Source organism: Falco naumanni, chromosome 1 (genome assembly GCF_017639655.2).
Source record: "Falco naumanni isolate bFalNau1 chromosome 1, bFalNau1.pat, whole genome shotgun sequence".
NCBI lineage: Eukaryota > Metazoa > Chordata > Aves > Falconiformes > Falconidae > Falco > Falco naumanni.
In genome coordinates, this window is record NC_054054.1 from 95092579 (window position 1) to 95116941 (window position 24363).

Below are 24363 nucleotides of genomic sequence, written 5' to 3' on the forward strand. Positions count from 1 at the left end.
GGAGCCACCTATGAAACCAGCACCAGGTCAGCAAAGTCCCAGGAGGGAGCTGGGACCCCTTGGATATAGCAAATAAGACACCAGCAAGTTGGATTGTGTCCTAAGGGACTCATCACATGTGCAAAGAGATTTTGCATTTGGAAGAGACATAATTTAGTTAGGAAGATCTGAGGTGCCATCAGCCTCATCTCCTCCAAAAAGACCATGGAGTAGCTGCTGGTGGTCAAAACTGCTTTGGGGAAACACCCCTAAGATCTGTTCCTCCCTATTTCTGACCATTCCTCCCAAATCCATTTCTTGCAGCAACATGCAATTGGGGTCTACAGGGACACGAGACTGGGGGCCCTTGTGCTCGGTGCCAGGAGGCAGCAGGGTGTCCCCGCACAGCACCGTCCCACCAGCACCACCGAGCTGTGCCAAAAGCGGCAAGCACACCACAAATGGGCTTGGGCATCCTCTCAACGGTGGGCACGACAACTATGTCTGTTGAAGGGAAAACAGAGTTGGAAGCAGCAGCCAGCTGTGGTGGAGATTAAAAGAAAAGCCTGCTTAGACCTGGCAGCGCCGGAGGAGCCGTACGGGAACATTTCATCCCTATGTAAATACTGCCAGCGTGATGCCAGCAGAGCTGCCGGCTCCAAGACTGGCTAGAAGTTATCAGCTGAACAAATTCTGCTTGTTTAATTTTATATTGCCTTCAGGCACATTCACCCTTCTGATTTTCCCCAAACGCTCTCTCTGGAGGAAGGCAACTTATTCCTTGGGTCCACGCTCCCGTAGGATCCACATGGATTTACAGAAGCAGAAGAGCGGCTGTGACACACCAAGGATGCTTCCCAGGTTAATTCAGGTCGGAGGCAAGCTCCTGGCCGGAGCGAGCTGTTGGGGGGTGCAGATGCTGATCCTCTCCGCTAACCTCTTTGCAAACTCCTCTTGCAAAATTGGTTTTTAGCAAAGCCACTTATCACCTTAACCATCTATTGATTCCCTGACTCCTGGCCAGAGCTCCCAGGATCCAGCTCAGCGCAGGCAGGAAAAGCAGAAGAACATGACTGCAAATGAGGGCACTAAAGCACGTGGCGGCAATCACCCTGGAGCAAGCAAAGGCTCCTGACCACCAGCAAAGGTGGTGGTCGGATGCTCGCCGGGGATTTCAATGCCCTTGTCTTGTGGCAAATGCTGCCAGCCAGAAAACTTCTGCTATTTTTTTACCACATTCAGCAAAGACACAGATGAGCTGGCTCCATCCCACTGGACCCAAATCCTGCCCCCTGACGCAGCTCCGCGGGGACCTGCGCACCACTCCAGCACGCTGCCAGGACCCCCAGCTCCCACCTGGCAATTGCAATAGAGAATAAACAAATACTCCTCTCTCCCTCAGCATCCCTCTTCCAAGGAGACCTCCACATTATGGATGTGCCACCTAAATCCCAGCTCCGCAGCTGGGACTGCCTGGGAGCAGCTGGCGCCAGGACACGGGCTGCAAGCAGGAGCTCGCAGCCTCGCGCGCTTCCCAGCAGTATTGATCTCCCAGCAGTAACAGCCAGTATAATTTTGCTTAGCTTCAAATACCTGGTGATCATGAATTCTTTGGCCACAAGGTTATAAAGCATTCTCTAAAACATGAGAAAAAGATTAAGCCTGCTTATAGTTAATAATATACTGTATACTGTCTATCAAGCTGGCTGTTTGCTATTGAGAGCCTACTATTAGACACTTATTTAAAAGGCCTTTCAAGGCTTCCCAAGAAAGTGCAGTTATGCATTTTTTTTTCTGGCAAGAACTACTATAGATAAACATCAATTCGCTCCTGCAGATCACAGTCGCAGTAAATAAATTTTTCAGGAAGCTAAGTTCCATACAAAGCCTCCTCAAAGCTCCCATTTCACACAACATCAATGTTTGGCCTCTGAGAAATAAAAAGCTCTAAGGTTGCTTTATCCAGAGCTAAATTATCAATTGTAGCTGCTTAAGAAAAAAATAAAAATAGGGTATTTCAATGAGACATCAGTGTGGGAGGTAAACAACACGGTTGCTAGATGGTGATGCCGGTTCGAGAAAAAATGGGGAAAGACGGGGATTTTGTTGGTGATTGATCCGGACCCTCCGCGCCGGCAGCTGCAGCCCCAAATGCATCGCTGCGGCTCCGCGCTGGCGCTGGTGAAGAGGGAGCAGCCAGCTTCGGGCAAGCTCAGCAGCCAGTGCTTGCGCTATTTTCTTTTATAGCTTTTTAAAGTAGCAGACTGGGATTATCCATTATAAAACACTTGTCACCAAAAAAAACCCCACACCGGTTATAACCGTAAAAGCCGCAGCTCCTCGGATGGCTTGTGGGCTGCTCACAGAGGCGGGATGGAGGGAGAGCCACCGGCACCCGGCTGAGCCCACGGCAGCCGCACCGCACCGGATTGTACCGACTCAGACAGCTGGAAAGGAGTTACAACCCATCGGAGCCCAAAAGTGCTTCTCCAAGCAGCTCATGGGGATCCAGCCATGGGATAAGGAAGGGAGGGCAGGAAAAGCATCCTGGTTCACCTCTACCTAAGGATGCCCTTGTAATTTGGCGTGGCAGAGGCGGCACGGCTGCTGAGCGGCAACCCACGGCGCTGCTGCCCGCTGCCTGGCCAAATAACGCAGTCCTTGGGGGGCTCATCCAAACCCCCAGCTCCGGGACTCGCTGGCGCTGTCAGAGCCAAGACCGTGCTAATACTCAGGATGCTCCATCTGCTCTTTAAATAAAGAGATGCTGGGCTCCGTTATCATTTAATTATTGGCCTAAAAATAAAAAGACTGAAACACAGAAACCCTTCCAGGCTCAGGTTATGCATGCTGGTTGGAGGGGGGTTCTTTAATAACATAGCCAAGGGATGGGGAAGAAGAAGAGGACTGCTGCCAAAAGGCAATCCACAGGTACCCCATTAGCAAAAGCCAATGAACCCAAACACCCTGTGGTGCCTAAAATTGTTGGAGCTTCATATCTAGATAAACAGCTTAAAAATCAAGGAGGAAAAAGGACAGGACTACGTGGTGGTCTCAGTAGCTCTAGGTCAAACCAGCTCAGCTTTCAAGCAACAGACGGAGGATTGCACCAGCCAGCCTTGGGACTGGCGTGAGTACAGATTCATAGACCCAACGTGAACCCTGAGCTGCAAAACTCCTTGCACGCCCTGAAGCTGCAGGCGAAGCAGCACAGCACCATCCCCAAACCCACCGGTGGGGCTGGCTCCCACCACACCGCACCCGCGGGGCAGCAGGACTGGCCCCAGCAGTCTTTTGGGTCAATCTTGGCCAGGGCAATGACATTAAAGCTCAGGGACCCATCAGCAATTCATTTACCCAGTTGCTAAACACAAGGGCAACTTTGAGAGTTAATAAGTTACCAGAGGAACCGCTGCCTTTCTCAGGCACAAGGACTGAGCAGCTCCCCACTGCCCGACGCTGAAGACTGATCATCTCCATCGATGCCTTCTAAGCACCTCTTATTAAATAAAAACCAGGTCAGCTGCCCCTCTACTCTTCACAAAAATGTTCTTCTTTCAACCTTTCTCAGAAAATAACCAGCAGACGCTCAACAGAGATGTGCGTTTGCCATTGCTAAAATAAACCTAATTTCAAAGTCGTGAACTTGTGACGCCCATTGCTCTCCTGAAAATAACACCGCCAGGGATGATATAATATGCATATTTAACCTTCTGATATTGGTGATGTTTTTAGCAGGAATTGCTGTATCGCCCATGCCGGCTGGCAGGCGCAAGAGCCCATAAGCTATTGCAAACACCTCTTACCTGCAGCGCTATTTCCACATTAAGGAAACAAGTCCTTGGGCTTATGGCTTATGTTAGAACACCAGGAGCTGTGAAGTCCCACAGGAGACCTCAGCGTGGCTGGTTGCGGCCAAACATCAGTCAACACGGGGGACACAGGGACGGAATAAGTGACGGCACCCAGCGGGAGCTGGAAGCTCATCCCCACGCTCACATCCCATCGCTGGCATCCCCACCACCAGCCAGAGGCTCAGGACGCTTCTCCTGGTGCTTAAACCACTACCCCAGCAAACCAGCAAAAAACCTACGTATGTAAATTCATAAATACGCCCAATTTTAAAGAAAAGACAACCGTTTCAAGAAGAAAAAAAAAAAAAAGGAGAAAAAAACCCTGCCAGGAGTGAGCCCCCACGTAGCCATGATCTTAATTGATCTGTGGCAAGAGGGAAAATATTTATTTAGGTTAAGGAGACTGCCAGAAGGCACAAGGCTTAAAAGTGAAATCCCAAAGCACCCAGGGCAAAACTATGCAAATTACCATCACAACCGAGTTCTTATCCATACCAATATCTGCCAGCAACAGCCGTCCTCAGCCAGCCACTACGGCGTCACCTGCACTCCAGTGACGCTCTTCCCAAAGTTGTATTTACAAGAATTTTACTTTTTCTGTTACTAAAAAAAAAAAAAAAAAAAGTGTTTCATTTTCAGGGAGGCCCGTTCCAGTGGTTGTTAACACTTGCTTCAATATTTTGACCCAGCGGATTGCATTTAGGGGGAGAAAAAGAAAAAAGAAGTATTTTATGCATGTCTTTACAAAAAGAAACACATGCAGTTGTCAAGATGCAATGCAATACTGCAATGCAATCCCAAAAGCAAGTCTGGGATTCTTTTTGTATCCTAACTAATTAAAACAAATTATATATACATAAAAATTTAAAAAGCACCTACCCAGGCCCCTACCCAGTATTTGACTTCTCAGGGAGATCCAGCTTTTCTAGTATTAGTGAGGAAATCAAAGTTATTCCCTCTGAAACTTTGCTCGCACCCAGGAATTTGGCCAGGACACTTCCACATCCCGCCAGAGGTTGTCCCCTGCTCTCCCAGCACCCACAAGCTCATCTTGAAGGTGCTCCTTGGTGGCCCTGGGGGGTGGAACATGCAGGGATGCTGGGGAAGGGGTGAGCCAAGCACGCCAAGGTGCTTTTCTAGATAAGATTTGGCGATTGGTAAGTAAATGTTTTTTCCATCGATAATAACAGATAGCTAAATCAAAGCTTCAGCACGCCCTCGGATCTCTTAAACAGCACCATGGATTTCCTCCCGAATCAGTAGAGGAATCAAATACCTGGTGCGAAGCTGCGGATAATCCCACAGATGTATTTTGGGGGAGCCGGGGCAGGGGGAGGCGGGTGGCAGGCTCCAGCCCCGGCGAGGATTTGCGTATTAGTAAAAACAAACAATCCTGTAAATAACGAGCCCCTCGTCCTGTCTCCACCACGCTACTCTTATTGAGTGAGTCAGATGTTCTGCTGATTAAAAATTGATCCATTTCAAAATCTAATCAACAGAATAGGATTCTTTCATATGTTATCAAGGCAGCTGCTGACAACAAAAACCAAACCTGTTATTAACCCATGAACCCCGATGACCTGAACCTGGCTGGGCTCTGCAACTGTAAATTATTCAGTAGTCCAAGAGCAATACCCGTAAGCCTGATGAATTTACGCCCCGGCCAGAGCCAGTGGGGGTTAAAGCCAATATCACAGACCCAGGGGTCCCTGGGGACACGGTTCATGACACGCTGCCACTCTGTGTCATGCCTGGGAATACATTACCGGCGTCTGCTCAGCTTCGCCTTGCAAGTGTGTAGCCCTTTTTTTTTTTTTGTTTTTCTTTTCTTTTTTTTCTTCTGGTTTTGTATTTTAGGTTTTGGGGGCTTTTTTGTTTGTTTTGTGTTTTACATTACTTGCTGGATTCCGCACGGCACTGCCAGGCCACCACCGCCAAGCAAAATTCATGGAGCAAATAGCTTGCATCACTGCTTTAGCCACACCAGCATTGCTGCTTCTTCAGCCATGGAGGAACAGGAAAACTGAGGGAGCAATGGGCAACTTTTTTCTTCTTTAATTTTAATTATTATTTTTAATCCCCGCTTGCATTCCTTGCCCACCTGCTCAACACAGTGATGGAGACATGGCAATGGGTTGATGCCACCGCTGGTATTACCCTGCGAGCTGCCTCTTGGATCTTGTTTGATGGGCTGGTGACACTCCCCCAGGGTCACACCATGCCCAGGGGACACCCAGCTGGCATGGAGCAGGCTCAGCTCTGCCCAGCACCAAGCCTGGGCACTCGCATGTGGCTGACTCCCACCTCCCAAAAAAAACCCCATTCACCCAAAAGCACCCAGGATGTGAGCAGCCCCAGCCTCACCACAGGCTCCGACTCAGCACCACTGCCAGCACCCAGAGCGAGCCAGGACTGCCACCGGCTGAGCCACAGCAGCAGCACTTGGCTCCCCAAGCCTCAAATCAACATCTTCCAGCAAGTTTTGGTGGGAAGCAGCTGTTTTAAGTGCAGCTTTTGGGGTAAAGACTCCCTGCCCAACACTGCTGAACACTTTATTTTCTACCCCAAGCTGCCCAGGTGCTGCCCTGGCTGCAGGCAGCACCAGCCTAATCCCACTGGACACAAGAGGCTTGAACCAGAATGGGGAAAAACTGGCACGGCACCACAGAAACCAAGCTTGATGATAACAATGGCTCTTCTCTTAAACCAAAATATATTTATAAGTTTAATGACTCTCTGACCCCTCCTTAAAGCCCAAATAACCCTGGGGAACCCCCGCAGACTGGCTGCACTCAGTCCCAGCTGAGTCCATTACCATCCATCACCCCACAATCCTAGGGGGACCCAGGGGACCCCAACTGGGACGGTATGGCTAAAAACACCAGATAGTGACTTTTTCTCCCCTGACATTAAGTCCAAAATTATAAAAGCAGCACAGAGAGCTGCTGGCAGGGGCAGCACCCACAGGGATGCTCCCCAGCCACCCTGGAAGCAAAGCCTGGGCTCCTCTCCAGCAGGGATTTTGGAGAGCCGTGTTCTCCCCGGCACACCGAAGTGTCTCGAGTCACAGCCCGTCCCCAGGGCCCTGACGTCAGTGAGCAGACGTCACCTCCATTGATTCTGGATCCAAATTCGATTCTGAATCCAAAATTGAAGGTGTCGGGGCTGGGGGCGTGAGGGCAGAGCACAGCCCCCTGTATGCAGGGGTGGGAGAAATAAAAAAGCAGCAGCCACTGGGCAGCGGGTACCAGCCCTGCCAGCGAAAAAACACAAGCAGAGCATTTTTGTGCTGTTTTTCCCTTTCTTTAAAGCCTCCTCACTTCAAGGCTTCTGGCTGGACATCCTCAGATGCCACAGCTGGAGCAGGGTGATTGCCCACATAATTCTTGGACCAGGGCTCTATGAGCCCCCCAGCTATGGGGGGCCTGGATTAAACCCCCCACAGGCTGCAGGCCCGCATTCCTCCTCACGCAGGGTCCTGCCCAGCTGAAGCCAGGGCTGCAAGGATGTCCCCCAGCAAGACCTGCCCATGCACTTTAGCATCCTTACAGGGATGCCACCCAGTGGGATACCAGAGTGATTCCGACGTGAAGAACGCAGCAGGGTTTTGCCTCTTGGTCAATCAGATATTCTGTATAATTTCGTTATATTACAAGGTAGATATTGGGGAACAAGTCATGGAAAAGAAGCTGAGCACAGGCTCCAGCATAGGAGCAGCCCCATCCCATCCCAGCCAGCGCTCCATTCCCATGATCTGCAGGGATGCACATAAACAACCACTGACCACTGGTTTGTCTCACCATCATCACCACCACCACCGCTCTGGGGGCTGCGGTGGCTCCCTCGGCACTGCCAGGGCACACGGGCTCACCCAGCACCGACCATCCACCCCTCTGCTCCCTCCTCACTATCTAATAATCACACTTGTGCGAAGCCGTTGCCGTACATAAGGAAAAGAGAAAACATCCTTGGAGAGCCTAACAATCAGACAATTTTTAAGATCATGGAGCATTAAACCATTCCCAATAGGGTTTACTAATCAAACAGCCAAATCCTTCATAACCAACCAATCCCTACAGAGCAATTAAATCCTTCCCCTTTAAAACACTTGGCACGCTGTCTGGGGAGAAAAAGAAAAATTTGCAAAATTCATTTGATAAATTAACCAGGGAAAAGAAAGAAGTGAATCAAGCTTTGTTCTTTTCATTTTTTTTAATTATGGAATTCACAATGCCTGAATAATGTTTAATAAGAACTATGAAAATTCCTAACAGTATTACAACACAACACAAAAGAATTAACCTGGTTACCGTGAAAAATTGCATATTTAATTAAGAACAGAGAGTTCAAAACTATCCAGAGATTTCAAAAGTACCGTTGCCTAAGGGGCTAAATTACACGCTCGCAGTGCTGCTAACAGGGCTGGAGCACGCAATCATTACCCAAGTGTCCCCATTAAGTGACAATGGGCAGATGACATCAAATTCATTTCAAAAGCAACAGGAATTGAAGCATTCGCTTGGGTAGTGGAAGGGAAAGCGACTATCCTGCTGGTATAAACCCAGACCCCTTGTTGATAAAGGCAATAATTAAAGAATAATGTTAATTAGCTGCTTTTATTTGAAAGAAAAGTGCAGTGGCAGGAGACGCTACCTCTGTGGCGTGTGCCAAGCAGAGAACGGAGCAGGCGAAGCTGCTGGCCTTGGATGGCTGCCCCGTCCTGGGTGCCAGGACACGTGCCGGAGCCATGCCGTGGGCTGGGTCCCACGGGCCCCGGGCGCCCCCCTGCTCCGCCAGGGCTGAGGGCAGCTGGTTGGGATCAGCAGAGCACAGCCCACCGTCCATGCCAGAGGAAGGGAACCAGGGCACCCCGCTCCGGCATCAGCAAACGCTCACGGGGGAGAGACCCCATGGAAGAGCCTTCACCAGCAACTCAGGCGCTGGATTCAGGACCCAAGGGTGCTGCTCAAGGGACCCCGCGGGACCCAGCACGATGCTCTGCCCCACCAGGGAAAGCGGTGAGCCACAGCACAGGGGTCCCTCAGAGCCTTCCTCCTGGAGGGCATCATCCTCGCCATCATCCACCCCAGCCACGACATGCAGCTGTACTGCAGACGGGCATCACGGGGGGGGGCTTTTAGCAACACCACCCCCCCAAACCATGCCCCTGTGGGGCAGAGCCCACCGCTCCCCCGCCGGACCCCACCGCTGCCCCCTTGGCCGAGAAACAGGAGGGATGAGGGGTAATAATTACCCAGCTCCCAGGGATGAAGCAATGTTTGCCAAGCGCTCCAAGAGCTGCAGACCAAGGCAGCTCTCCCCGTCGACGTGATTAATAAAGAATAGATGTCCTCTGCAGCCAGGCTAAGCAATAACACGCCGGCTGCGGCTCCGGTGAGCGGCTGTGCTTACACCACACATTACAAGACCCACTGCCAGCACCAGGTAATATTTTATTATGTTATCCCGACGGAAGAAAACAAAGGATGCCCGAGGTCCTGACTCCGGTGTAAAACTGCAGAAGCGTTACCAAAGGCAACAGCAGCGTGCTCAGAGCAGCTGACGCATGGCACAGCTCCCACCAGAGGAATATTTACACGGGGTTCAAATTGGTTATTTACTTTTTTAGAAATCTGCGTTGCAGAAGAACTAGCTAGCACGCACACACCAAGCAATTAATATTAAAACGGCCATGCGTTAGCAGCAAGTCGCTTAAACTGCGGCTAAATCAATACTCTGGGGTCCTGTTGCAGCTTTGGGGAAATCATTAAGTGCTACACCAAAGTAGTCAAAAAAATAATTACACAGCAAGGCTGTATTAAAAAAAAAAAAACACCACACCACACTGAAACCATTTTGGAAGGTGGTGTCGGCTTGTTCAGCTGTGGGAAATCAGGAAGCTCAGCTTGAAAGAAAAAAACACCAACTGAGGGAATACTGCAAAGCAGCTCTTCAGCGCACACAGCCAAAATAAATCGTATTAAATATACAGATGAGTATATTTAAGCTGAAGTTGCCCATCGCTGCATGCTGCCCTTCTGACGAGGTTCCTGCATGCAAGTCTGGGGTGAGCAGATATTGCCCCCTCCAGCCAGGGCTCCCCCTCCACCCCAAACTGGGATCTGCTGGGATCAACCAGGAAGGGGAGGATGCTGCTGCACCCCTGCTCATTAACAAGCACTGCGGTAAATAATGAGCACTTCAGCTTTCCAGGCTACCTAAGCCTTTTGGTTAGATTTTGCTGATGACCCCCTGTGGCTGGTGGCCTGCTGGCTTCAAGAGCTACTTCTTCACTGCACTGATCCAGCCTGGACCTCTCCGCAGAGATGCCCCCCAAGATCCTTCCTCCGCATGGGCAACCCAAACAGCACACGCAGCCCTTCCCAGGGCTCTTCACCACAGGAGATGATGGACACAGCCATGCACCCAGGGCACGGGCACAACTGCCATGATGCTGCCAGGCCCCTTTTGGGGCTGATTTGCCCCAAAACGCTGGTCTGCAAGTGTACTTCATCCCTTGTGGCCCAGGATTGGGGAAACTGAGGCACAAAGCCATTGCCCAAGGCAGCAAGCAGGTGCTGGGGCAGTGCCCAGCCCAGCCCAGCATAGAGCATCCCAGCTGTTTCACTCCATCACTTGCACCCACTGAGATTTCTCAGCCTGGGATAGGGAAGGGGACACAATCCCTTTATTTTGCAGTGGGCTGGGAACAGGAATCCTGAGTTTAAACCGTCCCGCAGAAAAGCCCAATGCCCCACGCTCAGCCCCATCCTCCCCACCCACTGAGCCCTGAGATGGTGGGCTAAGGCACCTGCAGCCCCACTCCCCCCAAGCCCCCCACCCCATCACCAAAGTCAAGCCAGGAGAGGGGGATTCTTAGCAGGGCAGCAATCTCAGGCAAGTCGGACCCAGCACACGGCCGAATCCCATTTCCCAGGTTTCGCCATCTTGGCAAGACATACCAAGAGCTGCAAGAAAGCTTGCACCACAAAAAAAAAAAAAAAAAAAAAAGTAATTAAAGAAAACTCAGTCATAGATCCTAGTGCAACACGCACAAGAAAGTGTTATGAAAGGGGAAAAGTTTTTAATAAAGTCTGCAAGTATATATTCCTCCTTTATCAACCTCAAGATTTATTGACCCAAGAAGCCATATTGACTGAATAAATCTTGATAATGACCCCAGCAGAAGTCAATACCTGCTTATTATCTCCCAAGTTGGGGAATTACATCTTTCAGTAATAGGAGCAGGATGGTACGAAGTGTGCTGAGAAACTTCACCCAGGCTTTTTGGGTAGAATGGATGCCTCTCATGAGCCTTTTCCAATCCAAGAGGGAATCTGCTACACCATTAACAGAGCGAGCGAGCTGCACTGGTGTTTCTGGCTTGAGCTCTGGCAGGGGGAGCGCACGCACCGTCGCTTTTGAACCCTAAATTAATTTCGTTTCAAGGCAGGCTGTCGAGGACCAGGATGCTGCAGCTTGCCATCGCCCTCCCTCCCCGCAAACAATGGCCCTGCATTTTCAATTTGCCATGTTGTGTCAGCAGCTCCCGGGATAATTCCCTGAAATTCAAGACCTGGGAATTCCTGCAGCCAGGGATGTACAGCACCGTGATTATGCCGGCACCCAAGGGAGGAAGGGAGCAGCATCGCCACTGTCCCACAGGACACACAGCCACCCCTGGGAACCCAAACACACTGCTTTTCTCCAACCAGCAAAGGCAGGAAGGGAAAACAGGGGAGCAGACGAGCCACTCCAGCCCCCAAATCATAGACAAGCAAAGCCTCCTGCATTGAAAGACAGTGCTTTTCTGCCAACAGTTAACTTTCCATTCAGCAGAGAAAACAAGTAGCTATGGGACTGGCATGCACAACAATTATGCCTGCATTTTTATTTGAAGTCTCTGCAGACAGAAAGAAAAATTAACTGAAGGGAGCAGCTCCTGTGCCAACATATGGAGGGAGATGAATAGCGAGTTCTGCATGCTCCACCGAGGTTATCTAGTTAAGCAAGTACCTCCTAAAGGACTCGAAGGCTGGGAGTGTACTGCTTGCTTAATCTGGTCATAAATAATAATTCGGATCACCAAACGTTTTAATATTCAGCTCCACCTGCAGCACACGAGCCCTGCTGAGCCCTGCCAAACTCATGGCTGAAAGGCAGCGGGAGGTGACGACGCAGCCCAGGGACCACAGTGAAACTGCTCCCCTCTCACCATCAAACCACACAGGGCATTGATGCCAGGGGTTTCTCCACTGCCCCAGCTGCCTCAAAGTACTCCATGAACGCCCCTCCATGCTCACCCCCATTTTGGGGGGCATAGCAGCCCCCAGCGCTCTGCTTGCTGCCCCCATGCCCACCTACAAGCCGAAAAGCCCACCAGGAGGCGGAAGAGCCGATTCCCTCCAGGCCCACAAAAATCAAATTATACTTCCATCCCTGTCCCCTATTTGTCTCTTGGTCACAAACGTGTGGGGTTTTTTGGTTTTTTTTTTTTTACACCACCCCCCCCTCCAAGGCCACAGAGACAATCCACTAAACTGGATCAGGAGGCCAGCGTGTACATCTCTAATGGGCTGCAGCACGCACACAATTAATTAATGGATTTATTAATTAGGGAAGAAGTCACTCTTCGGGCTGGAATTGGGGTCACCAGTTTCTAAAGTGAGAGCTGTGGAGCTAAAGATAAACTCTCATTTTCTGCAGCTCTCTTCTTGTCTGGCAGCGTCTCAATTATTCAGAGGAAAAAAAAAAAAAAGAAAAAACCCAACAAAACCCCCACAAAACCCCACATTTCACTTCAGGAACTTCACTGTCTGACTTTCTGCCAATGCACAACACAGACCCAACAGCAGGTGAGACCAGCAACATGGCCCATTGCATCCTCCCCTTCACGTGTAAATTGAAAACATTAGAAATATTTGTTCCCAATGAAGGATTTAGGGGGAACAGTGGGATGCAGGGTGGATGCTGCACCTCAGGCTCTCTCAAGGAAGGAGCTGTGGTGGAGGTATCAAGGAAGGGGACGCCAGAAAGCGGTCAATGATGGTGACATGCAAAGACACTCAAGTCCCCCCATTGCCAAGGTTTTAATGGGCCATGCTGGAGCATCAGCTGTGCTTTCTTTGGTGGTCAGTTCAGCTGAACCTCCTTGGTGGCACATGGAAGGGACAAGCATTTCCAGCCACCACAGTCCTAGATTTCTAAGGAAAAAGGGCTCCTCGGTGAAAGAAAGAAACATGACCAGTGTTCCTGCTAAGAGACAGGCTACAGAGCACAGCCTCAGTAGGAAACAGCAGAGAATCCACACAATGAGCACCAATCACAAACGCTCTGGGCATTGGGAACCTCTCAAGAGAGGCACACAATTCTCAGACCACAGATAACCCAATCACGAGACATCTGCAAAGAACCAGGCTTCATTAGTGCCACTGCTCCTAAATCCATATTAATTGTTTAAGCGGGACGATTCTGCAGCCCACACTCGGCGGAGCCACTGGAAAGCACAAACCACCTTCACAACCCACAGCGCTCCTCGGCTGCCCCTGGGCACAGGCTGCACTTGCATAAACCCTGAGATTCCACTTGGAAAGACAAAACCCCCCTGAGATGGGGCACCCAGAGCCCCCTCGGGCTCCCCCCTCTTCCCCCTGGGCACAGCAAGCTCAGCACCATCCCACTCTCCACCTCTGCAAAGCAGGAGTGGGAACGGAGAGTGTTGGGTACTGGAGATGCTGGAGGAAACTGGAAGGTCCCACCAGTCTCTCCCTCATAAGAGCCCAAAAGTCCCATGTGGGACGCGGGGAATTTGAGTGCCCCCCACCCAGAGCCCCAAAAGCACCCTGGCCTCCCCCCGAGGTTATCCTGCCCACAGGCTGCTCTACACGAGCGCGGTTAAGTTTATTAGTCCAAGCTGCAGGAATTAGGCTTCAGCCAAGAGGACTGATAGCTTATTTACTGCTGTCGTCTATATAAAGAAGAATTTTGACACATTGTTAAATGATAGCACATTTAGATAAGTCAAGCTGTCATATCATTTAATGGATGTCTAAACTCCCTCTGTAGCTGAGATGTAAAATTTATGCACTTCAGAATATCATAAGGTTGTAATATTTTAATCACATCCACAGTTGTGGGTTGTGGTGGGGTTTTTTTTCTCCCTTAAACTTTGAACAGCAAAAAACATTCCATCAACCAGACCACGCTCCCAGGCTCCCGGCACACTGCCATCCGGCGGAGCCGCCACCGAAGTTTCTGCCCAACTCTGCTCCGGCACACGGAGAGCATTTGCATTACAGGAAATAAAACGAAGAGCATTTTATTTGACGAACCAAACGCTGGAGCTGTATAGCCAGAGCTCATCTGCATAATGATATGTGAAGACATTTATAAAAGATGGCTCTAATCGGTCTCTCTCCCCTCACTTGCGGTTGTATTTATTATCCCAAATCAGCAGCTCACAACTCTTCCCAATTTTTGCCGTTTTAACACTGAATGGGTTAGATGAAAACAGCATCCGGCACATGGAGCGTGTAATCCATACAACGCTAACCGGAACATAATAAACTGAGAGCAAATTAAAACACAAAAAACCTATAAAGGTATGAATCCCACTATGACTGTTATATACAAGAAAGCTGTAAAAAAAATACTGCATTAGTAATGTACACAATAAAACAATCTCATAACCCAGTGAAATATGTCTGGTATTATCTTTGATAGAATTTTATCTCTTCTCATTTCCGAGACTATTTGCTGTAAAAAGGCTCAACGCTGTTTCGATCAAAGTGCTGCCGAGTAGCACATTATCTACATGTTTTACATATGCCCACCATTCATCAGGGTTGCTCAAACTCTGCCTTTCCCAGCCAGCCCCAGGCCAGCAGAGCTGCTTAGACACATACATTAATAACGAAGGAAAAAAAAAAAAAAAAAAAAAAAAAAGGGAAAACTCTTTGAAGAATATGAATGGATTGTTTAATCTTTTTTTTGTTCCCCACCCCTCCCCCCCCCATTTTTTTTTTTTTTTTAAGTAGAGGGCATTAGGCCAAGCTGGCACAAGGTCACCTTTCCCACCGTCATCGGCGAAGCCTGCCCAGAAGTCAGTCCCCAACGCTCCCTCTCCCGCTCTGCACCCAGCCACAGCCACCTGGTCCAGCAGAACGGCAGGGATGGAGCCTGCCCACAGCCCCCCACACCCACCCCCCCCGGGATGGAGGGCTGCCCACCGCCCCCCACCCCCACCCGCCCCCCGGGATGGAGGGCTGCCCACCGCCCCCCACCCCCACCCGCCCCCCGGGATGGAGGGCTGCCCACCGCCCCCCACCCCCACCCGCCCCCCGGGATGGAGGGCTGCCCACCGCCCCCCCACCCCCACCCGCCCCCCCCCGGGATGGAGGGCTGCCCACCGCCCGGCCCCGCCGGCAAAGTTCCCCCCGCCACAGACCCACGCAAAAGTAGCCGCCAGCGTTTTGCCTTTCCATAACGGTCTGCGCGCACCCGCAAGTCCCCAGCGTGCCGTAGCGGGGAACGCTGCCCAGCCCCGGCGCCGAGCGCCCTAATCCTGCCCAGCCACAATGCCCGAGCTGAGCAGTCGTGGCCAGCGACCGGCCGCGCTACCTGCGGTACTTTTCGGGTCGCCTAGCACAGATGCGGCACGGGATCTGCTTCAAAGCCAAAATGTATGAAAGGCTGGAACTGTTGCTGCAGCACCGGAGCCCCAGAAATCGCACTCCCGTTTGTTTACTCCCCTACGAAGCATGCTGCGTCTTAAACTCCGTGATATCCTACAGGGATGAACCCATTTAACGTCCGTGTCAACCAGCCTTTCGGCTTCTGTAGTAGAGCCAGGCTGGGTTTCACCCCATGACGTTGGGCGAGCTATTGTGTTAATTAGCCGCCTCCCCGCGACCGCCGTGCCTATTTAAGGTCACGGGCTGCCAGCACCCCCCGACCAGCCTCCCCCCGCCCGCGTTAACAAAGGACTTACCGTTACCGCCGAGGGCACCACGGCGGGGCACGGCGGCCGGGACCTGCCCAGCGCCACAAAGGCGCCCCCCCGCCGCCGCAGCCCGCCCCGGTCCCGCACGCCACCGGCCGGCCCCGGCCCGCGGTAACAATGGCAGCGCGGCGGGGCTCCGGCCGGCGCCGCTCCGCCCGCCCCGGGCTACCGCGCCCCCGCCGGCCCCGGGCAGCTGGGAGCGGGCCGGCCCCGCCGCGGCGGGGGGGCGACAGGCGGCGGGGACACTCGGCGGCCCGCGGGCACCTGCGGCTGCGCTCCGCGGGCGGGCACCGCCACAAACTTGGCGGAGCGGCGCGGGGGGGCCGCGCTCCCCGCAACTTCATCCCGCGCAACTTCCCTCCCTCCCGCCGGGGCGGAGCGGCGGCCGCCCCCCCGGCCCCGCTGTCCCCTCGGGGGCGGCGGGGCGGGGGCCGGGCGGCTCCATCGCCGCTAGCGCTGCTCCATGCTCCCGGGCGGCGCCGAACAAAGAGCGGCGGCGGCGGGGATCAATTTCTGATACCTATCGATGGGGAAGGGCGGGCGGAGGGAGGGGCGGGAGCGGGCGGGGGGGGGGGGCGGGAGGGATGGGGGCGGCCGCCCGGATCCCCCCCCCGCCGCCAGCCCCGCGGCCGCCGCCGCCGCCACCAACCTGGAGCCGGCGGACATCAAACCGCGTCCGGTACCGAAACATCGATCCCACGTCGGCGGCCATCTTGGGGGAGCCCGGCGGCGCGGAGGGGCGCGGAGCGGCGCGGAGGGGAGCGCAGCACAGCGCAGCGCAGCACAGCGCCCGCCGCCGCGCCCCGCGGGGAGGGACGGGCCGCCCCCCTCCCCGGCGCCGGAACACTCCCCCCCCCCCCAGCTCCGGGATCCCCCCGGACCGCGCCGGGGAAGGGGCGCAGCACCTCGGCGCAACGATCCCCCCTCCCCCCCCTCAATAAATCACTATTTTCTTAAAGCAGCGCTTTAAGAACCCGGCTCAGCGGTTGGGCTTGAGGGTCTCCAAGGTCTTTCCCAACCGCAATTGGCTCCGTGACACCCAGTGCCGCAGGAGGGTGGGAAACCGCCACCCAGCAGCCACCCGTTAAACTTTTTCAGGGGGGGCTGGGTTTTTCTCTTGCCCTCCCTTAACCCGACACATCCAGCACCTTTGACCCTGGTGGGAGTTGCTCCAGCAAACGCGCTCCAGGAAAAATCCCAACGTCCAGGCCACGTTCGGGCTCTGTTTTTAAATTGACGTGCCTGGGCACGGAAGAATTTGACCAACTTCATCGGAGAGCAGCCAGCAGCGCCCGGGCACTACCAAAACCTGGCCAAGAAATACCCCCGTGGCTTTCCTACCCCAAAACAACCCAGATAACTTCACACCTCTGCCCCACAGCCTGTCGAACCAACTATGCAATATTAATTGAGCTTTGAGTGTTAATTCCCTTTGCCCAGGGGCAAGCAGCCACCCCACCCCACCCACCTCCCACCGTGCTTGCACCAGAGGGACCCCAGCATCACCGGCCGTGACTCGCTTTTGAGCGGAGAAGGGCTGAGCCGCCCCTTCGGGCACGTTTTGCAGCGGGTATTTGCAGACCAAGCAAGTGCAGCGTTTTAATATTCCTGCTAAGGAGCAGGTAACACCCCAAGCTGTCGTGCAGACACGTGCACGCCTCTGCGCATGGAAGAGCCCAGGGCTCCTGCCAGGTGGTGACACAAACCCACAGCCCTTCTCTGGTCCCCAAGGCCCAGCGTGGGGCAAGCTGCCCCCCCCCCTGCCCCCCCCCCCCCCCCCCCCCCCCATGGAGGGGGATGCAGCCTTGCAGCGTTGGCCCAGGCTCACCAGCCCCGGGCACTGCTTTGCCTCTGAAGCTGCGGGGAGGCTGAGGGCAGCATGCAGTAGCCCCCTGGCTCACCGGCGTGCTGCTCCTCCCATCTTACCTGTCACCGCTTGCCACTGCGGAGATCCCAGTGGAGGAGCTGGAGGGGCTGGAGGAAGATGGTCAGCCATCCCGGCAGCCTCCACTACCCGTGCACATGGATGCCAGCAAAGCCAGGACAAGCACTCCTGCAGCTGTCACTCGGGGTCTTCCACCATCCCAGCCCCAAAGCTCTTGGCTCCTCTCACTGCCGTGGCTCTTGTGGCACTGGAGCCTCTCCCTGCACATGGCTGGGGAGAGAACAGCATCCCCCCCATCCCGGGGCTTGGCCCCACCTGGCAGCTCAGGTATCATCCTGCTGACGTTACTTGCATTTTGCAGAACCCTTGGAATTCCATTAAAAAGTATAGCTGGAGTTCAGAAGATACTGAAGAAGAGGAATAGCCTTCAAACCGCACCCGGCTCTGCGGGTGCTTCTGACAGGTCTGCTCCTTCCCTTCTCGCCATCTGAAGCTCACCGGCACCAGGAAAACTGTCCAAAAGGGTAAGGCAGACACCCAAAGTGACCTTGGTACCACGCTGTAGCACAAGCGGCTAGGAAATGATCTCTTCTTTCTCATCTCTTCCAGTCAGAGAAACTCAGAGCTGCTCACAATCCCACAATTGCAAAACGCCTCAGGCAGAAGAACAGAAAATCAAAGTTCAAAGAAAGGATTTGCAAGAGCCAAGACAGCTTGTGTTAGAGAGAGCCTGGATGCTCCCAAGACCCCCGCTCCAGCTCCTTCCCCACCTCCAGAGCTGGCTGGAGAAGTGGGCTCCCACAGCAGGTCCTGCTCACAGTGCAGCAACAAAAGCGCCCGACCCGCCTGGAACTGGTGAAGCCCAATGCAGTTGCAAACACTCAGCTGAAACCTCAGCACCACTGGCATCAACAGCAAACTCCATGGATGCACCAAGACCCCAACCATCACCAGCCTCTGCACTGTCCCTGCTGGAGTGCACCCAAGTCAAGCACCCAACTTTGCTCTGGAAATAAATAGATCCTCTCTCAGCCCCCACAACCACAAAACCAGAAAACCTGAGCCCCCTGGAAGGCACTGAGATTTGTAATGAGGTTGGGTCTGCTGGTGGTGCCAGGCAAGTGTCTCACCTTTGGCTTAATGAGGCTGCAATTAGCCAGCAGTGAGAGCACCAGCTGTGCAAGGGGGGATCCCTCCAGGGGAATTCATTTCCATCCCTCTCTCAGGGCCGTGCACAGGGCGGGAGTGGGGGGTGGGGTGGGGCTTGGGCTTGGGCTTGGGCTTGGGCTTGGGCTTGGGCTTGGGCTTGGGCTTGGGCTTGGGCTTGGGGGTGGGTGGTTACAGGTGGGTCAATAAACCCAGGTGGGATGGATGGTCTTAGCTGGGGTGAGAGTTGGTTTCTGCTGTTTGATGCCAAGGTGTCAAGGTGTCCTCCCCTTGGGGATGGCTCAATCTGTTCATGACCAAGATGTTCCAGGTATCTGCTGTTGGGCACCATCAGAGACAGGTCGCACCAAGAGGACCTTCTCCCCGCACCCACAAAGCTGATCTTATGCCCATACATCACTGCCCCACCCTGCTGCTGAGGGAACAGGGGAGCCTGCTCGTAAATCAGAAATAGAACTAACTTGGCATCTTTGGTGAGCAGATTAAATTGTGGGCTTTGGAGGAATGTTTCTGTTTGGCCAAATCACTATTAAATCGATGGGAGCCGTAAGGAAGAGGAGAGGGGCTGCGCCCTGTGCCACACAGAGGGATGGAGAGGTGCAGGGCAGCACCCTCCATCCCTGCTCCCCCTGTGTCCCCTTGGGCAGCGTCCCTCTGGACCCCGGGGAACCCCGGGGAGAGCAGGGGGAGCCCGGCCCCACCGCCCACCGACCCTAATGGCTCGCCCGCCCGGGGGAGTGCTGCGAGGTGCAGGTTAATAAATCAGTTTGTCTCCAGAAGGGTTTGCTTTGTGCGCCTGACAATAGCCCGTTGTAAATGGCAGCCTCTTGCCTCCTCTTCTGAAAGGCTTTTAATTAAAATATGGAAGGGGCTTTTCTGTGTACTTTAAACAAAAAAAAAAAAAAAAAAAAAAAAGAAAAGGATTTCAGCATACTCCCATTTCAGGCATTAATTTATTCTCGCCTTCCTGACATCTGCGATCCACATGGTAGGTCCTTTGTGCGGTGATCTGGCCCCGGTAGGTGGCCGAGGGGTGATGCTGGCGCAGGCCAGCGGTGACGGTGAGCCTTGTCCCAAGGATGGGCAGGGGGATGGCAGGCGCCACACCAAGGGACAGCAGCGCCATCAGGTCCTGGGGCTGGCCAGGAGCTGGGGCCCAGCTTCAGCCCGGGGCACAGAGCAGAAAGACCCTCATGGGGACCCAGAGGGCCACTGCCGGAGCCCTGTTCCCATCCCATGAAGCAGCACAGCCCCTGTCAGCTGTCACCAAGCGGAGCTGGGTCCTGGGGTCTGGGAGACCCTGGCAGGGGCTCCCCTGCCTACCCCGTGCCCCCTGCAGCAGGGTCTCTGCCTCCTGCAGCCGAGAGGCCAGGGTCAGCCCAGCGATGCCAGCGATGCCCGGCTCTGCCTGGCCCGGGGAGGCAGGAGCCATGCTCCGTAGCGGGGCACCAGCTGTTCCAGCCTCTGTGCCGTGCTCTCCCAAATGGTTTGAGGTGTTGCACAGCACGGCAGCCCATCACCGCGGCTGCTGTAACTTCATGGCAGCCTGCCCTCTCCCTCCTACCCTTCTCCCTGTCTCGCTCCTCCCTGCACCTCCCCATTCTGCTCCTTTCCCTCCCGTCCCTCCCATTCCCTGCCCTCTCCCCTCATCCCTCTTCCCCTGCCCCTCTCCCTGCCCTCGCCCCCCACACTGCCCTCTCCCCCTGCCCCTTTCTCCCTGCCCCTCTCCCTGCCTTCTCCCCTCTCCCCAAATTTCTTCCTGCCCACACCCCTCTCCCTGCCTTCTCCCCTCCCTGCCTTCTCCTCTCCCCTCTCCCTGCCCTCCCTCTCCCCTTGCCCCATCACCTCTCCCTTCCCTCCTCTCTCGCCCCCTGCCCCCTCCCCTCTCCCTGCTCCCCCATCACCCCCTGCCCCATCACCTCTCCCTGCCCTGCCCTCTCGCTGCCCTGCTCTCCCCCTGCCCCCTCCCCTCTCCCTGCTCCCCCATCTCCCCCTGCCCCCTCCCCTCTCCCTGCCCTCCCATCTCCCCCTGCACCCTCCCTCTCCCTGCCCCCCATCTCCCCCTACCCTCTCCCTCTCCCTGCCCTTCCCTCTTTCCCCCTGCCCCCTCCCCTCTCCCTGCCCTCCCATCTCCCCTGCCCCCTCCCCTCCCCCTGCCCTCCCACCTCCCCCTTGCCCCCTCCCCTCTCCCTGCCCTCCCATCTCCCCCTGCCCCCTCCCCTCTCCCGGCCCCGCCGGGGACCAGGCAGCGCCCGCACCGCGCCCGCTACAATGGCGCCACCTGGCGGCGGCCGCCGCGCTGCAGCGCGTCCCAGCGGGCCGGGGCGGGGGCGCACGGGGGGCACTGCGGGGGCTGGGGCGGCACCCGAGCGGGACACTAAGGGACAGGGGGGCGCAGGGGGGCACAGGAGCGCAGGCTGAGCCGCCTCGGGGGGCACAGCGCCCCTCCGCCTCCCCTCGGTGCCCACCGCAGCTCCCGCAGCGCGTGCACTGAGCTGTGCCTGGCCTCAGCCCTCGGTGCCCCCGGGTGCCTGGGTCCCCCCACGGGCCACACTTCTGCCACGGCTACTTATTTTCAGGCACATGCCCCCTACAATTAGCACATGCTCTTTAATTAATTTGCCTTTTTTACTGCTTTGCCCAAGTTATCTCGACTACGGTGCGGCTGGGCATGTGCATGGCAGATAACGCTGCTATTTCTGGCTCCGGAGGCCAGCACAGCTGCATCCTCCTGGGGCCACATCCCGCGCCCAGCACGGGGCACATCCCTGGGACAGGCCACAGCCCAGGGATGGGGGTATTGTCCATCCTCGTCCCCGTCACCTGCCTTGTCCCCAGCCCAGCCGGCCCCTGGTTTTGTGGGTGGCAGCTCTTCCCCAGACCCCTGAGCTGGGCAGATCCTCCTGGGTATTGCCGCAGTGATAGACCCTTCCAAGTGAAAATGGAGCTCAATCAGGCAAAGATGCTAAATTAAGCCTGTTTGGAACAAGCTGTTAAACATGCAGACCTTCTGAACACGAAGGAGGGATGGATAAAACCCTCCCAAAGCCCCCGAAGATGCTGCCAGCAGAAGGGGGATGCAGGGAGGGAGTGCGAGGAAAGGGAAGGATGCCCCCAAGCCCCCCTGCAATGGCAGCTGAGGTGCAGGGACGTGGCTGAGGGCACAGAAGCCGTCTGTGGCAGAGGAGATGGCCTCCGGCCACCAGCCAGCACTGGGACACATGGGCCAACCCCACAAGCCCCCTTGGCATGAAATCCAGGGACAGGGTGGCCACCGGCATCAGCTTCAAGCAGCAGCTCTGCATTGCATAGGAATCCATTTTTCTATCTTTAATAAGCTTTCTCCCTTTAAAAATAATCATTACCAATAAACAAATATACCAGCCAGTGTATATAAGCATCAAATTAAGTAGCTACATGCATTTGTTATATTTGATATAGCCTTGTTAACTGGAAATTCTTAGGTTTGGAATATGTATTGATCTCAGCAAACATATATTATTTTACTGTAAGTACCAACAGCCATTGTAGTTAATATACAACAGTTTAATTTAAAATGCATTAGTTTAATAAAAATGCATAAAATAGAATTGCATTAGCTTAAAAAAAATTCAATTTCATAAATATTATCCAGTGTTAAAATGCATTGATTTCTCAGGAAAATGTATTGGTCAAAGGCAATTTACATTGGTTTGAATGGGAATGTACTGGCATGTATACATATGTATTAGTTTAGTCAAATGTATCTGATCGCATTAAAAAATATTGGTTGGAGCAAAAGATATGCATAAGGCAACCACAATGGCATGGAACAAGCGGCTGTGCAGGTTGGCTCTGGAGCATCCTGGCACGCCGGCACGGCCGTGCTTGGCCAGCCCTGGGACCCAGGCACCCCCAAATCGGCTCTGTCGATGTGTAGGCATGGGGTGACCCATGGGAACGATGCTGCTGGGCTCCCTGGGACGAAGGGAGCCCTTTATCAGCCACGGGCAGGACTTGGCTCGGGCACAGGCATACGTCTCGCTCAGGCAGAGCACGTGCCTTGAAAAGAGCGGGGGTTAATCAAATCCTTTTGACTTCATTTTTTATCGAGCTCAAGAGGGGCTGTCCTATTAATTAGAAAGGCTTTTTCATGTAAAACACAGGCTCTTTTGCAGATAAGAAGGGACGATGCTTGATTTTGCCATGGCACAGATATGTGTGTTATCCCCTGACATCCATCCATGGGCTGCAGCCATTCCCAGCAGCTCTTTTGTTCACTATAGAGCTCTATAGGTATATAGGTACACATATACATATTTAAAGCACTTGGCTTTCCCTGGATGCCAGTAAGTCCTCCAACATCCACAGCAGGAGAAGGAAAAGATGTGCCTGGAGCCACCTCCATCCCCAGGCTGGACCAGGATCCTCACTGGGGGAGCAGGATCTGGCCCGTGCAGCACAGAGGATTACGTCTGACAGCGAGAAGTGAGCAGCGGAGCAGATGCACCGTCTTACAAATTATGGCAGAAGCACAGGCAGCCATCTGCACCCCATCCCCAGCCAGGATTTCTGTGCCACGCTCGGCACAGCCACCCCTTGAAGCCCCCAGCCACCATCTCATCCCTAACCACAACCTGGGCAACACCGGGGAGAGGCCAAGGTGTGACCCCTTCCAGGCTGGGCAGGCAGAAATTGTGCTTCCTCCACAAAAAAAAAAATATATTCTGGGAAACCTCCATAGCTCTGGGGCTGCCTCCTGCCCTGCCAGCCATGTCCCGGCATGGACACGGAGCCAGGGACAGGCAGTGCCCAGGCAGCGCTGGCGGCTCCACGGCCGACCGGTCCCGTTAAACCGCTACACATCACTTCCCTGATGCTTATGGATTTTTCCTTAATGCCACAAATTAAGGTAATTGGGCTCGGCTGGCCGATGAATCCAGTTGAACTTGGCAGGAGGAGGGAGCATCCATGCCGAGATTGATCCCCCTCATCCCCGGCTGTGCCCACAGGGCTGGAGTTGGTCTTCACCCTGGCTCTGCCCCCTTGGCTCTTGCCTGCCCTTTTGCTCAGACAGATCCCAAGCCCCATCCTGAAATCCCTTCCCTCAGCCGCAACTCCATCCAGACGAGGCAGTCATTCCTCCGTCAGGAAAGTCATTCCGTTCTCATCTCCGGGCACTTTTCCCTACACATTTCCCTGCTGCCTACTTCAACCCTCCCCGTAATGCTGTCCTTGCTGGCTCGGCCGCAGCAGCCGGCCGTCAAGGTGTTGACCGAGCAGTGAGTTCCAGGGATTAAACACAGTATTTGTGTCCTCTGGGAGAACAAGGGCAGCATCTAGGCAGAACCCAGAGCTCCAAGGATCTAGTTTCACGGTCCCTTTTGTTCCCAGCCCTGTCCCAGCCCCCCCCCAACACCCCGCTGGCCCACCAGCCTCCTTGACATGTGGAGGGGATGAGGCCAGGCAGCGGTATGGGCAGTGAGGCTGGCAGCCCC

The 24363-nt window shown here is 54.3% G+C and overlaps 1 protein-coding gene across 8 annotated transcripts in view; it reads right to left on the reverse strand.

Annotated features, from left to right (window-relative positions):
- The window catches only part of CUX2 (cut like homeobox 2), a 69786-nt gene extending 53188 nt beyond the window's left edge, over positions 1-16598 (reverse strand). For 3 of the 8 annotated variants that reach the window (XM_040608971.1, XM_040609011.1, XM_040608977.1), the window contains exon 1: positions 15453-15772. Coding sequence is in view for 3 of the 8 variants with exons in the window: in XM_040609002.1 (XP_040464936.1) it covers positions 16484-16546 (63 nt within the window). In the remaining 5 variants the exon portion in view is untranslated. Of the gene's footprint in view, positions 1-15452; positions 15773-15822; positions 15845-16483 lie in introns of those variants that run through there. The other 5 variants (XM_040609030.1, XM_040609020.1, XM_040609002.1 and 2 more) reach the window with 4 other exon arrangements.
- Positions 16599-24363: the final 7765 nt, after the last annotated feature.